This window comes from Choloepus didactylus, chromosome 20, assembly GCF_015220235.1.
Source record: "Choloepus didactylus isolate mChoDid1 chromosome 20, mChoDid1.pri, whole genome shotgun sequence".
NCBI classification, from domain to species: Eukaryota; Metazoa; Chordata; class Mammalia; order Pilosa; family Megalonychidae; genus Choloepus; species Choloepus didactylus.
In genome coordinates, this window is record NC_051326.1 from 19,832,588 (window position 1) to 19,850,054 (window position 17,467).

Genomic DNA, 17,467 nt, shown 5'->3' on the forward strand with positions numbered 1-17,467 from the left:
ATGAAAGCTGTCATAGCATCCTCCCGGTGCATTGATGTCCTACATTTTTCATTTTTAATTGAAATATTATTATTGATAGTTACATTAAAGTAATCCAGGATAAGTTTGATAGACTTTCACCAGTCACTTTCAAACTTTGTACCAGTTCTGAATAGTTGTTTGTGAGGAAATTGTAATGATAGTTTTCTTCCTGCAGGACAAGCAGAAAGAAGCCCTCTCTCTTTTCCAGATCCTTTCCAATTGCAAGATAATTCCTTTGTCTTACAAGATAACCATCCATATCAAGGAAAACATGGGGGGGTTACTCAATTATAAAATGAAGTTTGCTTGGATACATGTCACAAGGGCCAGCCAGTTCCTTTCTGTCTTGAATGGTAGTGGGAGAAGTATCTGATGTTGAAATTAAATATCTCATATTACATGTTGAATTTTTTTCCATTAGAATCTTTAACATATTAATTGTAGTTGTTTAAATGCCCTGTCTATTAGTTCTAATATCTATGTCAAATATCAACCTGGTTTCATGATTGCTTTGTCTCTTCAGACTGCTTTTTCTGTTTGTATCCCTCCCAATGTTTTGTTGAAATCTGGGCATGTTGGTTAAAGCTGTAATTATTGAGTCTATATATTTACCTGGAGGTGAGCACATCTTTCTGCTACACATTTCGTTCAAAGATTTGTGTTAATATAGTCAGAAGCCAGGCTCTGTTTAATGTTTGTTTTTGCTATATCTACCCTTAGTTCACCAGAGGATTTATGTTCTTCTAGTGGTATTTTGTGTTTGTGGTGGGTGATGATTTTCCAGAAGGATGTCTTCTCCCCGCTTAGCTTTATGTTTCCTACTTGGCTTTGTGTATTCCCAGATAAAATCTCTCTTCCAGTTCTCTCTACTGTCTGGTGTTATTTTTTCTTGACACATTTTTAAGCATAAAACATAAACTTCTATGTTTATAGAAGGACATAGGCATAGGACAACTCATTCTCTGATGTTTTGATTAAGATTCATTGTTAGGCAAGCAAGAACTATGAACTTGGGTTTGGTGATGTAGTCTTCATAAATACCTCTGCCACTCCTCCAGATGTAATTTGGGGCTGAGCCAGCATTCCTTACCCTTCTTTCGGATGCAGAACTTTTTTCTCTTCTTTCTCTCCCCCAGCTGCAGTGAGTTTCCCCACCACTCTCAAGCTACAAACCTATCCCCTATTGTCTACAGATTAAGGCTTTTATGCCATAAAGGGGTTAGAGGAGATGAGTATGGTCAGAGTTTCAGAAGTAGCAGATGTTCCGTTTTTTGGTATTCTCCCCCATCTTTATTTTAGGTAGCTTGTGGAGTTCCTTGAGAAAATTCCTGTGTGAAGTTATGAAACTAACTATTTTTATGGCTTCCAGAGAGTTCACACTCTTATGCTAGCCCAAATTCAGCCTTTAGAAATTCATTGAAAATTTCTAGTTGAATACCTCCAGTTTATATGGCATTTGGTGCCATCTGCACCATGTAAGCAAGTGATTGTCCTGTACCTTCCCTGCAGGCACGTTTATCTCTACGATTTTGGGTTAGTGATTTGATATTCAATTTTAGGTTTTTGATGGGTTCAATACAACTTATTAATGTACACTTTGTCCAGGTTTTAGCTGTTATAAATGGGAAAATGATGCTCTTTTCAGTTCTTTAAATCTCTGATTTAAAACTAGAAATCCACCCGACAGTAATGTTTATTTTTTTTCCCAATAAATACTTTTGGCAGCAATGACCTAAAAATTGAAATATTTAATGAGCAATGACTAGTATAATTTTATTTCACATGAAATTTGATGATGGGTGTGTGACTTGTACATTTTGTCAATATTTACTGTCCATCATGGAAGCCAAATGATACAACTGGACATGTGAAAACAAGGGGTCACATATCTGCCAAGTCAATGACTGTATCTACTTTATGTTAGAAACTATTTTTAAAAATTTTATGCTTAAAGATGATATTTGAATTTGTGCTATTGCAGAAGATTTGTTTATATAACACTTTTTATCTTTATGCATATCAGTTACTCATTTTTAAAATATTGGTTCATTACCCAAATTCACTTTTGCTTGTATGATTAATACCATTGCCCTTAATGGATTCCTGCTACTAGCTGATAAAGAAATTCACAGTTAAATCATATCAGTTTTATATGAATGTTATCAGTTGCTTCAAATACATAATTTCAATAGTGATTACGTTTTGTCATCTAATACACAAATAAAAATAATCCTAAGTTTTTGATTACTTTGATATGGACAATGTGGAGTAGACACTCTTCCCACACTCATCTTATTGACACTCTTCCCACACTCATCTTATTAACACAGCTAAAAATATTGGACATTGCATAACAAACATAAGAAGACTCTGGAAGTTGGAGAAGATAGAAGAACTAGCTAGACAACTCAGGACACAGAATGTAGACAAAAACAAAACAAAACAAAACAAAAAGCCCAAGGATAATTTTCTCTCTCTAGTTCGAAGACAAGGAGGAACATTTAGCAAGACAGAAACGTCCTACTCTAGCCAAATACCACAGAAAAGATTGTGACTCACACTCACTCTTTTTGGCAAAGACCAAGTAGGAGCCAGGAAATGCAGCCTTATCTTGTAAAGTGCTCATTCATCTGTGTCCAGGTGGTGCCATACAAGCTCAAGTGGAGAGCTGTGCCTTCATTCTACCTGATGGTAACCAGGCACTTTTCCCGTGATGTCAGTAGAAGCCATGAGAACAGTCTAGACTTTTACCTCCACCCAGAGCTAAAATGGTATCTCTCCTACTTCCCTCTGAAGTGACATCAGGGAAGCTACATGGGAATTGTGTATTTTTACCACCACTTAGTGGTAACAAGCTTCCATATTATGTAGTATCAGTGAAGCCCTCATGGGAGCAGTAACCAGGTACAACTCTCTTTTCAGCTTTGGTAGTGTCAGTGAAGGCTTAGTGGAGAGCCTGTGCTTGCTCCCATTACCCCAGAAGTTAATGGAGAGCCCCTCACACCTAGGATGTTAATGAAGGCTGAGCAGGAAAACTGGATTTCTACTCCTACCTGGAAATAACAAGGCTGAAACCATCTGTCTTACTGGTACAATATCAGAGGGGCCCTGCTGAAACAGTATCTAAAAAAGATCTAGAACCCCATGACATAGCACCCAACACATACTATACATTAGAAAAACATTTGGTGTTTCAAGAACCAAGAAATGCTCTATGTGAGTGAGAGAAGACAACAGATGCCATCCTTGAGATGATCTAAATGTTGGAATATCTGGCAAGTATTTCTCATAAAATGCTTCAACAAGCAATTATGAACATACTTGAAACAATGAAAAAATAGAAAACCTGAACAAATAGAAATCCTCAGCAAGTAATTAGACAACATATTGAAGCAAAAATTATAATATTGTTTGATGGGATTCTCTTTGTACATAGAAGTATTTAAGACAATTATAAAAGGAAGCAGGTAAAGGGAATGAAGTGAGGTAAGTTTTCCACACTTCACTCAAAATGGTAAATTGTCAACACCAGTAGACTGTGATAAGCTTTGTATGCATAATGTAATACCTAGCGCCATCACCAAAAATTCTATATGAAGATATATGCTCAAAAATATAACTAAATCAAAATAGAACTCTAAAAATTTTTCAAGTAATTCATAATAAATAGGAAAGAAAAAATGTAAACAGATAGATGTAAAACAAAGTAGACAAAGAGAAAACAAGTAATAACATGAAGGACTTAAGCCCTAAATTGTCAATAATTGCATTAAATGTAAATGGCCTGAATACACCAATTATAAAGCAGAGACTGACAAAGCAAGTTATAGATGACTCAATTGTGTAACTTCTGTTAGAAATTCACCTCAAAGAAAGATGTTGGTAGTTTGAAAGAAAAAGGATGGAAAAAAGATATACCATGAGAAATGACACATTTCTAAGTAATATATTACTCAAAGAGGAATTTTCAAGGAAAGTAGAAAGTGTATTGAACTAAATGAAAATTAAAGTACAACAAATCACAATTTGTGGGACACAGGTCAAGTGGGGGCCAAAGTGAAATTTACGGAATTAACTGCTTACATTAGAAAAGAAGAAAAGTTGCCTGAGATTAACCAAGCTCTCACTTCAAGATAGTAGATAAAGAAGAGAAAAATGAATCCAAAGCAGCAGAAGAGAAAAAATAATGATAATAGTAAAATCAATCAAGTTGAAAACAGAAAATTAATAGAGAAAATCAATGGATCAAAATCTAGCTCTTTGAAAAATCTATAAAACTGAAAAATCAATTAGCAAGACTGACAAAAAATGAGAGATGACACAAATTATCAATAGAAGGTTGAAAGGGGATGTCACTAGAGATTCTGTAGACAAAAAATATATAAAAAAGAGAATATTACGAACAACTGTAAGAATATAAATTTGACAATGTAAATAAAGTGGGTACCTATATGCTGTTAACAGTACAAATCATGCTATTTACCTTGATTTCTGTTTCGATTGTGAGTTTTTAAACATTTCGTTTTTTTTCCTGGGTGAATATAAGAATTTCCAGTGTGCCACAGTGGTGTTACCATGGTCTTTAGAATAGTCAGTGCAGAATTTCCAGTTGTAAATTGGTGCTGCAAATTTATCACGGGATGAAGATAACAAAATGTGTTTATCTGTATTCACTTTCTTTCTCATTCAGCTTTAGTGTAGAGTACCTCGACTCCTCCATCACTCTAGCGGGCTCACTGGTATTCTTTTAAACTTTGTATGTGAAGTAAGTGAAATTTTCTGATGTGCAATTTTTATATTTAAGTCATCATGAAGGTTTTTATATGTATTCTTTTTGCCTTCTTTACATGTCACTCCTTGCTCTTGAAAAATTCAATATATGTTAACACTTGATAAATTCCTTGGTATTATGTGTTTTTTTCTTTTTCAGAAAATGATTCTTTCAGAACTATTACCTCAGTATCTTGAAATGCACATCATAGTGGACAAAGCTTTGGTAAGTCAAAGTTAGATCCATCCCTCCCTCCCTCCCTTCCTTCCTTCCTTCCTTCCTTCATTCCTTCCTTCCTTCCTTCCTTCCTTCCCTCCCTCCCTCCCTCCCTCCTTCCTTCCTTCCTTCCTGTTTTTTTTTTTTTTTCTGTTCTTTCCAAATAGTGATGTTTTATGTGTATCTGATAAATCAATAATTTGGCCTTTACATCTGATCATGAGTAAAAGCTGAAACTGGCCTAAAATGCCCTCACCGGAAATCAGCCTTGTATCTCTTTGACTCACTTCCTAACAGCCCTGCCTTTCCCTTAACCTGCTTCTGCCTCTCTGGGCCACATTGTTTTGCTTGAACACACAAGCTATTTACCACCTTATAGGACATTTTCACTTGATATTTTCTCTTTCCTCCAAGTTTTCAACTCCTTCAGTCCTTTGGTCAAATGGCACATATTTTATTATCTTTGTTCCCTAACTAAAATAAAAGTGTTATATCGTAGTGTTCTAAGGTTTTGTTTTTTAACATCTTAACACAATTTTTTAAATAAATAAACCACTATTCAGTGTGTTTTCTACTTTATGAAATAGTGTCATTGGATATCTATAATAACCAAGCACAAGACTAGTCGTTAGGCATTCTGCTTTCAAGAATTCACATTCTAATGGAAGAGGCAAATATGAAATGAGGGAATTACACTACAATATCCCATATCCTTTGATAAAATAAATAAAATAAAAATAAGACACCTACAGACTGGTAGATATAGGATTTGTCAGGAAAGGCTCCACAGAAAAAAATATTTTTAAATGAATGACTAGGATTTACAGATGGATGAGATTGTGGGAATCAGGCCCATGAGTCTGAAGGACAACTGCATGTTTTATAAAATGATGAGCAGTTTAATATTGCTGGCATACAAGTAAAGCAGGGTATGATTGAAATGAGTTGAGAGGTGGGTTAAAGAAGGCAACTGAATCCCAAGTTAAGGCAGAAGCTTGGATTTTACCTTTGAGTTATTGGAGTAATATAAGTGAAGCAAGATTTGGAGAGCGTTGGCTAGGAGAAATGTTAAATAAATCATCTGAATCCCATGCTAAGGAGGTCTAAATCTCAAAGCTTAATATCATTGTCTCGTTTCTAATTGGAAGTTATTGAAGAATTTACATCAGGACCTTAATGTAAACAGATATACAGAAAAAACCCAGTGATGGTAGTGTGTAGGCTAGATCAAAAAGTGGTAATTCTATAGTCATAAATAGAATGCAGTTAGGAGGCTTATTTCAGTACTTGTTACCTGAAATTTTTGTCATTAACATTGGATATAAGTAGAAATTGACATTGAGGAGTAATGAAGTTTTTTTTTTTTTAACATTTTGTATTGTAGTATATTTCCTACTTAAAGTGAAGTGTACATCAGTTTGACTTTTTGCATATTTTTACACATATGTATACCAACACCTATGACAAGATAGAAAATATTTTCAGTACTTCAGAATGTACCCTTGTGCCCCTTTCAATCAATATTTCCTCACCTTCTATCTCTATCAGTTAACATTGCTGATTGATGAATATCAATATTTCCTCACCTTCTGTCTCTATCAGTTAACATTGTTCGTTGATGAATAACATTGCTATAGTGTCTGAATTCCTTTTCACAACAAAGTAACTTTGAGATTAATCCTCACTGTCGCATATAATAGTGGTTTATTATTTTATTGTTGTGACATGCACCACAGATTGGTGTGTTATGAATAAAATTATGAACATTGTTGTACATGTCTTTTGGTAGGTATATATATGCACTAAATTTGCTTGGGTGTCTAAGTAGGAGTAGAATTGTCTTGTCATGGGTTAGTATTTGCTATCTTTAGAGAGTATGATAAGTAGTTTTTCAAAGTGATGTACCAATTGATTCTCCCACTAGCAGTGTGTGAGAGATCCAGGGGTTCCATGTCATCATAAACAGTTGGTATTGATGGTCTTTTTAAAATTTTAGCCATTCTGGTTAGATGTGTAATGATATCATATTGTGGTTTTTATTTGCATTTATTTGAAGACTAATGAGTTTGAGCACTTTTTCATATTGTTATAGATCATTTGAATATTTTCTTCAAGAAATTACTATACAATTTTTTCCCATTTTAATTTTAATTTTCCTTATTGCTTGCTGGGGATTCTTTATATATTGCAATATGAATCCTCTGTCAGATGGCTGTATGGGAAATATCCTTTCCCAGCCTATGGCTTGCTTTTAAATTCTCTTAATGGTGTCTTTTGATAGATCTAAGTTCTTAATTATAAAGAATTTCAGTGTAATGTAGCATTTGTGTTATTATTTTTGTGTTCTCTTTTAAGAAATATTTTCCTAACCCAAGGACATAAATATTTTCTTGTATATTTTATTTTGGAATTTTTTCTTTGTCTTTATGCATATAGTTCTGTGGTCCATCTCTAATTGATAAGTGTGTATGGTCTGAAGTAGAGGTTAAAGTTTATTTTATTCTAGCACCATTTATTGAAAAACTTTCTAATTTCATTGAGCTGGCAATTTTTAGAAACTCATGTAACTGGATACGTGTAGACCTATTTCAGGATGCCACTCTATTCCTTTGGCCTATTTATATTTTGTTGAATCAATACTACACTGTTTTAATTATTGTAGCTTTATTGCCTTTTAATCTGCTGATTTAAGTCCTCTCCTAATTCTTCATAATTGCTATGACTATTTTGGGCCCTTTGCATTGAAATACAATTTATATTTGGCCTTAAATTTTCTCTAAAAAACACTGTGATTTTGATTTTTATTGCATTGAATTTTTCACTTTGGGGAGGATTGTAATCTTAACAATACTGAATCTTCCAATCTACAAACATGGAAAAGCCCCCATACACACACCTTTGAAGCTTTGTTAATTTCTGTAATGGTCTTGCACATCTTTTGTTAGATTTACTGTTAAGTATTTGATGCTTTTTGATGTTATAGTAAATGGTACTTTTAAATTTAAATTTTAAGTTTTGTTGGTAATTTTAAAACTTTTTTATAACTCTGATCTTAATATTCTCTATACACGATAATGTCATCTGTGAATAATGACACTTTTAATTCCTTTTTGATCTTTTATTACTGTTTCTTCTTTTTTTTTTCCCTATGTCATTTTCTTGCTTTATTGGCCCTAGCTTACTCTCCAGGATAATGTTGAATAGAATATGGTAGAAATTTTAATCTTTTCCTCTACCTCGAGAGCATTCTCTCTAAATATATTAGCTATTAGTTTTTTTGTAGATAATCTTTATAATATTGAGGAAGATCCCTAGTATTCCTAGTTTTCTGAGATTTTTTTCAACATTCCTAGTTTTCTGAATTTTTAGCAAGTTGTTGAACTATATCGAATTATTTTTTCTGTGTCTATTGAGATCATATATTTCCTTTTTTTGATAAAATATATCTAAAATTTACCCTTTATCCATTTTAAGTGTACAATTCAGTGACATTAAGTACATTAATGGTGATATGTACCATTACCATTATTTCCAGAAATTTTTCATTATCCCAAACAGAACCTCTGTAGTGATTAGGCAATAATATTTCATTTACTCCTTTCCCAAGTCCATGGTGACTTCTATTCAACGTTCTGTCTCTATGAAATTAGTTATTCTAAATATTTCATACAAGTGGAATCACACAATATTTTTCCTTTTGACTTATTTCACTTAGCATATGTTTTCAAGGTTCATCCATGTTATAGCATGTATCAAAACTATATTTCTTATTAAGGCTGAATAATATTCTATTATTCCAATAATATTCTATATTTGTATAGCACATGTTGTTTATCCATTTATCTGTTGATGGTATACATAGGTTGTTTCCAACTTTGGGTTTTGGGAATAATGCTATTATGAACACTGGCATATAAGGGTCTCTTTGAGACTCTGTCTTCAATTCTTTTGGATTTATACTTAGGAGTGGAATTGCTGATCATGTGGTAATTCTATGCTTAACTGTTTGAGGAACTGACAACTGTTTTCCACAGTGGCTGTACCATTTTACATTCCCATCATCAGTGCTTGAGGGTTCCAGTTTATCCACAGCTTCCCCAAAACATATTTTCTGTTTCTTAAATAATAGCCATGTTATTGGATGTGATACTGCGGTTTTGATTTGCATATCACTAATGTCTAATGCTGTTGAATATCTTTACCTGTGCTTATTGGCCTTTTTAATATTTTCTTTGGAAAAATGGCTATTCAAGCCACTTGCCACTCTTTAATTGAATAGTTTATCTTTTAATTGTTTGAGTTGTAAGGGATCTTTATATATTCTGGATATAAAAATCTTATCAGAAATATGGTTTCCAAATATTTGTTTTCCATTCCATAGATTGCCTTTTTACTTTCTTAATAATATCCTCTGGTGTAAAATTTTTTTTTTTATTTTGACAAACATCCAATTTATCTACTTATTATTTTCTTGCTTGTGCTTTCACTGTTATATCAAAGAATCCATTGCCAAATCAAAGGTCATGAAGATTTTCTCCCCTTTTCTTCCAAGAGTTTTGTAGTTTTAATTCTTATGTTTAAGTTCTTAATGTCTAGTGTCCTTTCCTTACAACCTAAAGGAAATTTCTTTTAAGTTAGGTCAAGTGACCACTCCATCAATTTTTGTTTATTTGAGAATGTCTTAATTTCTCTCTCATTTTTGAAGAATAGGCCTGCTGGATATAGAATTCTTGCCCAACACGTTGTTTCTTTCAGCTATTTAAATATGCCATCCCTCTGTCTTCTGGCCTCTGTGGTTTCTGATGAGAAATTGTCTGTTAATCTTATTAAGGATCCCTTGAAGGCAATGAGTGGCTTCTGTCTTGCTGCTGTCAGTATTCTCTCATCTTTGGCATTGGAGATTTTGATTATGTTTCTCATTGTGGATCTTTTGCATTTATCTTGAGTGTGTTGAGTTTATCAGATGTATAGATTCATGGCTTTCATCAAATTTGGGAAGTTTACAGTCATTATTGCTTCAAATATTCTTCTGCCCCACCCCCTTCTGGGACTCCCATAGTGTGTATGTTGATACACTTCATGGTGTCCACATGCTCCCCAGACTCTACTTTACTCAGTCTTTTTTCTTTCCTTTCTCAGCCTATAAGATTTCAATTTCCCTATCTTCATGTTCATTGACTCTTCTGCTTAATGAAATGTGCTGTTGAATCTGTTCAATGTCTATTTTATTTCAGTTTGTATTTCTCAGTTCCAGAATTTCTGATTGGTTTTCTAGTTTTATAATTTCTATCTCTTTTTTAATCTTTTCATTTAGTTCATATATCATTTCCCTAATATACATTAATTCTTTGTTCATGTTTTCCTTCAGTTCATTGAGCATGTTTAGGAATATTGATGTCACTTCTTTGTCTGGTAAATCCAATATCTGGACTTCCTCATCCTGTCTATCACTTTATTTTGTTCTTAGAATAGGCCTTCCTCTCCTGCTTTTTTGTATTCCTTGTGGTTTTTTGATTGAGTTCTATGCATTTCAATATTATAATGAGCAATTCTATAATTCAGATTCTCTCCCTTTTCTAGAGTTTGTTCTTCTTTTGATTGTTTAGGCTGTAATAATGTATTTGTTTATTTTTGAAAACTATTTTCACAAGGACTGTATTCCTTGACTGTGTAGTCACTGAAGTCTCTGTTCCTTTTTGTCTTCAGCTAGTGACATGTAATTCCTTAAATGAAAGGAACTTAAAAGAAACCCTATAGAAAACACATAAAACAAAATGGCAAACAAACTTAACAAACATCCCTTCCAGTCTTTGCAGATTGACTATTTGCTGGGGCTCTCCTTCAATGCTCAGCCATGCTTTCCCTGAGTTTACAGATCTGCCTGACTTACAATCATAGGGTCCTCTGAAGTTTTTTCCAAGCATGCATCTTGCCCTGAATCTGCAGCCTGGCTTTCATGGGTGCTCTTGAATGACCTAATTTATCAAGAAGATTCTCCAGTTTTTCTTCTCAGATCCCAATCACTCTATCATATATCTCAACTGTATTCTTTCACCTCACTTTGATTGTTCAGTTATGTGTTTTTGCAACAGTGCCTGCAGCTTCTCCACCTTGAGTTCCAGGAAAGGCAAAACAAAGATGGGTGCCTTTGGTCAGACTTTCAGGGAGATACCAGATGGGTTAGTACAGAAATACACCCCAAGTTGTGAATGAGGTGTGAGCTGCTAACTTGGAACCTGGAATCAGGGACCCACATTGGGAACATAGGCTGCCTTAAGATTGCTGCTGTTACAGAAGCAGGTGGGGTGAGGCCTGGTAAAAGCAATATGAAGTTTCTTACCATTTTAAGTTGCCTTTTCTAGATTCAGCTTTTTTTTTTTTTTTTGGTTGCTGTAAATATTTGACTGTTTCCCAGAGTTCTAAGAAAGTTCATTGTGACAGTTTTTGCTTGTTTGCTGATGCTTTCATGGGGAAACAAGTTAGGAACTCTCTACTCCTCCATCTTGCTGTCATCCCTGCTGTAATGTATTATTTTCCTTTTTTTCAGTCATTATAATTTTTCTATTAGAAAAATTGTAGGTTTACAGAAAAATAATGCAGAAAGTACAGATATCCCATGCATCCCCTCATACCCAGTTTCCATATCATTAACATTTTGAATTAGTGTGATGACTTTGTTATAATTGATAAAACAATATTATTATAAATATATAATTTTTTGGTACTTTTGGTACAACTGATAGAACAATCTTATTATATTTGTACTATTACCTATAGTGCAGTTTCCAATAGGATTTGCTCCTTATATAATGCATATCTATGTTTTTTTTTTTTAATTTTTCTGGTAAACATATATACAAACTAAAATTTCCCATTTTATACAATTCCAGTTAACAATTGAGTGGTGTTATTTACATTGACAATGATGGGCCATCGTAGCCATTATCCATCTGTTCTGGTTTGCTAATGCTGCCGAAATGAAAAACACCAGAAATGGATTGGCTTTTAAAAAGGGGGCTTATGTCGTTTCACATTTACAGTCTTAAGGCCATAAAGCGTCCAAGGTAATGCATCAACAATCAGGTACCTTCACTGGAGGACGGCCAATGGTGTCCGGAAAACCTCTGTTAGCTGAGAAGGCATGTGGCTGGCATCTGCTTCTAAGTTCTGATTTCAAAATGGCTTTCTCCCAGAATGTTCCTCTCTAGGCTGCAGTTCCTCAAAAATGTCACTCTTAGGTTGCTCTTGGGGCATTTGTCCTCTCTTAGTTTCTCTGGAGCAAAAGTCTGCTTTCAAAGGCTGTCTCCAAAATGTCTCGGTAAGCTGAAGTGCCTCTCTCAGCTCCTGTGTGTTCTTCAAAGTGTCCCTCTCAGTTGTAGCAAGCTTGCTTCTTCTGTCTGAGCTTATATAGTGCTCTAGTAAACTAATCAAGGCCCACGCTGAATGGGTGGGGCCACACTTCCATGGAAATTATCCAATCAGAGTTATCACCCGCAGTTAGGTGGGGCGCATCTCCATGGAAAAAACCTAATCCAAATGATTCAACTCAATCAACACTAATATGTCTTCCCCTACAAGATTGTGTCAAAGAACATGGCTTTTTCTGGGGGACATAATATATACAAACCAGTACATGGGTTTACATACAAAAAATATAATACAGCAGTACTGGCAGTTATAGTTACTCATGTGGTTTCCTTTACTGGAGATTTTTATTGTTTTTTGCCACTTTGATCCACTGTCTAGTGTCCTTTCCTTCAGTCTGAAGAAATCCTTTTAGCATTGCTTGTAGGAATGATCTATTGGTGATGATTTCCCTCAGATTTTGCTTAACTTATAATTTCTTAATCTCCCTCATTTTTGAAAGACTCACTGGATATAAGTCTTATTTGGCAATTATTTTCTTTCAGCACTTTAAATATTTAATTTCACTGCCGTCTTGCCTCCATGGTTTCTGATGAGAAATTGGCACTTAATCTTATTGGGGCACCTTGTTGCTTTTCTTTTGCACCTTTCAGAACTTTGTAATAAGTCATCAGCATCCCCATTGGTAGAAATTTGTTTTTTATTTGACCACAATTCCAAGGAGGACATTGAAGCAGTCCATTTGAACTGAGTAAATATGGGCCATTACCAATAGGTGTACTATCAAAGTTTGGGGTTTTAGTATTCCAGAAATGTTTCTAATATTCTCCAAATGAATGCAACATTCCGCTTTACAATATGTTAATATTCTTGTTTTTTGCATATTTTTTTTCTGCAAGCAACTTTTAATACTTAAACTTAAACTTAAATTTTTAAAGTTGAATTTATGTCACATAAACCCCAAGAAGACAAACATTAGTGATGTAAAAAGAGTCAAAAACAAAGGATTACAGAAAACATATGCAAAATCAAGATAATGTAAAATCAAGCATGTTAATTATTTCAATTAATTGTGATCATGTTCTAATTTCCTTTTAGAAGATAATAGTTATCTTTTTGTTTCACAAGGACAGACCCTCAACAGACTGTATCTCACTACTTTTAGCTGGGAACAAAGTAGTCCCATTTTCCAACCACTCTTGGAGGGTGTCCACTTGATTAGGTTTTGGTCAGTGTCATGTAAATGGAAGTAATGGGCACAATTTTGATTTAAGTTCTAAAATATAAAGTAATACCCTCTCTTCCCGTCTTCCTTTTTCCCTTTTCATGAAATAGTAAAGTAGTGTGCAGTGATGAGTTATCTTGGATTAGACAGAGAAAGTCCAGACCTTAGAGAGGGTTAAGGAAAACAATGGTGGTTTCTGACATGTCACTAGCATATCAGCATGTTATTATACTTACACTTAAATTTTTAAGTAGGAGATGAGTAATTCTGTCATGAATAAGTCACATATTTTGGAGGATCTGTACTCTGGCATCTGAAACTATATCCTAAATAATAGCACGCTGAAGTATTTACCCCAAAGAAGTGAAAGCATATATCCATACAATAACTGATATACAAGTGTTCTTAGCAGGTTTGTTTGTAATTTCTAAATGCTGGAACCCAATGTACAACAACCCAATGTGCAATGGATTACTACTTAACAATAAAAATGAATCAACCAATGATACACACAACACAAAGGAAAATATTTTAGAATATTAAAATTTTATTTAAAAACCTTGTATTTTATATGTCAGAATATGTATAAACATATACACAGAAAACTGATAAAATAGTTCTACAATATGATTAAAACTTGAAATTCAAAATTTGTATATAACCAATGGGAAGTATTTAGAAATGGCATAGGACAATGGGAAATAAACAGATATTTCATCAAAAAAGTAGTTCATATAAAAATTATGAAAATGTCCATTTCAACAAAATATCTAGTGACTTTAGAAAGGACCAGCAAAAGATCCTTAGAGATAAAATGTTCTCTGATAAAGTATTTTTCTTCCTCAGGTACATAAAATGGGGTGGGGTAGGGGACGTGTTTCATGCTCAGTGTCATATCTGGGTTCTAGAGTTCCAGCAATACCAAGTTTTGGAGGTTTAGATCAAGTTGAATATCCTATGGGCCTCGGCAGACTCCTGTTCTCAGTGGTGGTCAGAGAGCAGCTCTGTATTTACTTATATTGCTTAGAATGTTGTGGCTAGGATATATATTAACTTGTAGACCTGAAGAATCTATATGGTCTTGCAAAGGGAAGGCAAAATATAGTTAGTTTGTTTTTTAATTCAGTTTTATTGAAATATATTCACATACCATACAATCATCCATGGGATACAATCAACTGTTCACAGTACGATCATATAGTTATGCATTCCTCACCACAATCTATTTCTGAACATTTTCCTTACATCAGAAAGAATCGGAATAAGAATAAAAAATAAAAGTAAAAAAAGAACACCCAAACCATCCCCCCCATCCCACCCTATTTGTCATTTAGTTTTTGTCCCCATTTTTATACTCATCCATCCATACACTAGATAAAGGAAGTGTGATCCACAAGCTTTTCACAATCACACTGTCACCCCTTGTAATCTACATTATTATACAGTCATCTTCAGGAGTCCAGACTACTGGGTTGGAGTTTGGTAGTTTCATGTATTTACTTCTAGCTATTCCAATACATTAAAACCTAAGAGGCGTTATCTATATAGTGCATAAGAATGTCCACCAGAGTGACCTCTCGACTCCATTTGAAATCTCTCAGCCACTGAAATTATTTCGTCTCATTTTGCATCACCCTTTTGGCTAGAAAGATATTCTCAATCCCATGATGCCGGGTCCAGTTTCATCCCCAGGAGTCATATCTTGCATTGCCAGGGAGATTTACTCCCCTGGGAGTCGGGTCCCACGTAGCGGGGAGGGCAGTGAGTTCACCTGCCGAGGTGGCTCAGATAGAGAGAGAGAGGACCACATCTGAGCAACAAAGAGGTACTCAGGGGGAGACTCTTAGGCACAATTATATGCAAGTTTAGCCTCTCCTTTGCAGTAACGAGCTTCATAAGGGCAAGTCCCACAATAGAGGGCTCAGCACATCAAACTGCCAGTCCCAATGTTTGTGACATCAACACCAGTCCAGGTGAGGAAGTCCAACACTTCTGCACCTTCCCCCAGCTCCTCGGGGGGGGGGGGGCGGGCTGTAAATATATTTTTTATTCTCTGCCCAAATTACTTTGAGATGTATCACTATTTCAGTCTAACCTATACTAACCTACCATATCTCACTTCCTATTCAAAGTTCCATGTAATTGTGGTGTTTGAACAAACTGACTATAGAGTTATACTGTTTAGAAAATACAGATCCTGCACCAAATAGACGTCTCTTCCCTTGGTCTCACATGGAAGTCAAAGTTTTAAAACACAGTCAGTTTTGACCTTTACCCTTTGGCCCGATTTGCTCTAGTCTTAACCAGATCTGCTTCATTCATATCACTAATTGAAGTCTGAGCTCTATTTCAGCCTTTTTTTTTTTTTAACAGTAGCTGTATGTGCTAATACTGACATTCATATTTGCTGAACTCTAGCTCCGAGTTTCAGGTGGCTCAGAGATACGCATTGTTCCAGAGACCAATCAGGTTATACACTAAGGGATCAGCATCTCAAAGTTTAGAGATAGGCATTACAATTCAGTAATATAGTTGACTGCTGTAAGAGCTTACAATCTGGGGACCATTACAATAATCATTTTCATGTTAGTCTATGTTCTAAGATTCAATTCTGAGTTTACACATTGTAGTTAGTCCATATTGGTGAGGCATTATAGTGTTTGTCTTTATTTCTGGTGTACGTCACTCAAATACTGTGTCCAGGATCCATTCACCTCGTTGTGTGTCTCACAGTTTCACTCCTTCTCGTAGTTGCTCAATATTCCATTGTATGCATACGCCACAGTTCACCATTCTCTTCCTCAGTCTATGGACCCTTAGGTTGCCTCCACCTATTGCAAATCATAATTACTGCCTCCATGAACACCAGTTTGCAAGTGTCCATTCATGTCTCTGCTCTCAGATCTTCAAATGACATGCCCCATAATGGGGTTGCAGGACCTTATGGTCCCCACATACTTAACTTTTTGTGGAACCACCACACTGACCTTCAGAAAGGCTACACCATTCTACCTGCTCATCAACAGTAGATAGGTACATCCCTCTCACCATGTTTTCTCCAACACTTTTACTCCTATATATATTTTTTCCTACAATTTTATGGAGTTATATTCATATACCATACATTTATCCACAGTGTACAATCAGTTGTTCATGATATCATCATAAAGTTGTGCATTTATCACCACAGTCAGCAATTGAACATATTGATTACTACAAGAAAAATTGTTTGTTTGTTTTAGCAATAATAAAAAAGATGATAAAAAGAAAAATAACATGTCATACAATACAATCAAAATATGGTTTTGGTCTTTTGACTTGAGACCATGTGAAGATAGTCTCAGCAGTGGCCAACATGGAGAAATGGCTTTGCTTAGTATAGATGAAGATAAGATACCGCTTCTCTTACCCTCCCCCCCGTACCAGGGGAAAAAAAGGGAATTTAGATGATGTAGAGAAATAGGAGGATGAAAGGAAGGAATATCAATTCAATGCCTGGTATAGTCAAGATCTATTCACCACTCAAAAAATTAGTATGGCTTAGATTTTTAATAGAAACAGTAAAATATCAAATTTGTTTTTCAGTTTGATTACATGGGATCTGAAATGATGGCTGTAACACAGAAAATTGTCCAAATTATTGGCCTTGTCAACACTGTAAGTTTTTAGTTTTTCCTATTTATAATTTTAAGAAAAAATATTGAAAATAATTTGAATTCTCATTAAAATTAATAAATTAAAGGTTTTTTTATCAGTTTAATATCCAAAATATTCAACTGAACCTTTTGATTATTGTTATGTACTGTTTTACTGTACTTATATATGTACAGTATATGTATATATTACTTGAATAAATATATCACAAATCT

The 17,467-nt window shown here is 34.6% G+C and overlaps 1 protein-coding gene across 1 annotated transcript in view; it reads left to right on the top strand.

Annotated features, from left to right (window-relative positions):
- The window catches only part of LOC119516421 (disintegrin and metalloproteinase domain-containing protein 18-like), a gene marked incomplete at its 3' end in the record, with an annotated part of 113,605 nt that overhangs the window by 35,324 nt on the left and 60,814 nt on the right, over positions 1-17,467 (top strand). The window contains exons 7-8 of the mRNA XM_037812772.1: positions 4,952-5,017; positions 17,184-17,255. Coding sequence (XP_037668700.1) covers positions 4,952-5,017; positions 17,184-17,255 — 138 coding nt within the window. The remainder of the gene's footprint in view (positions 1-4,951; positions 5,018-17,183; positions 17,256-17,467) is intronic.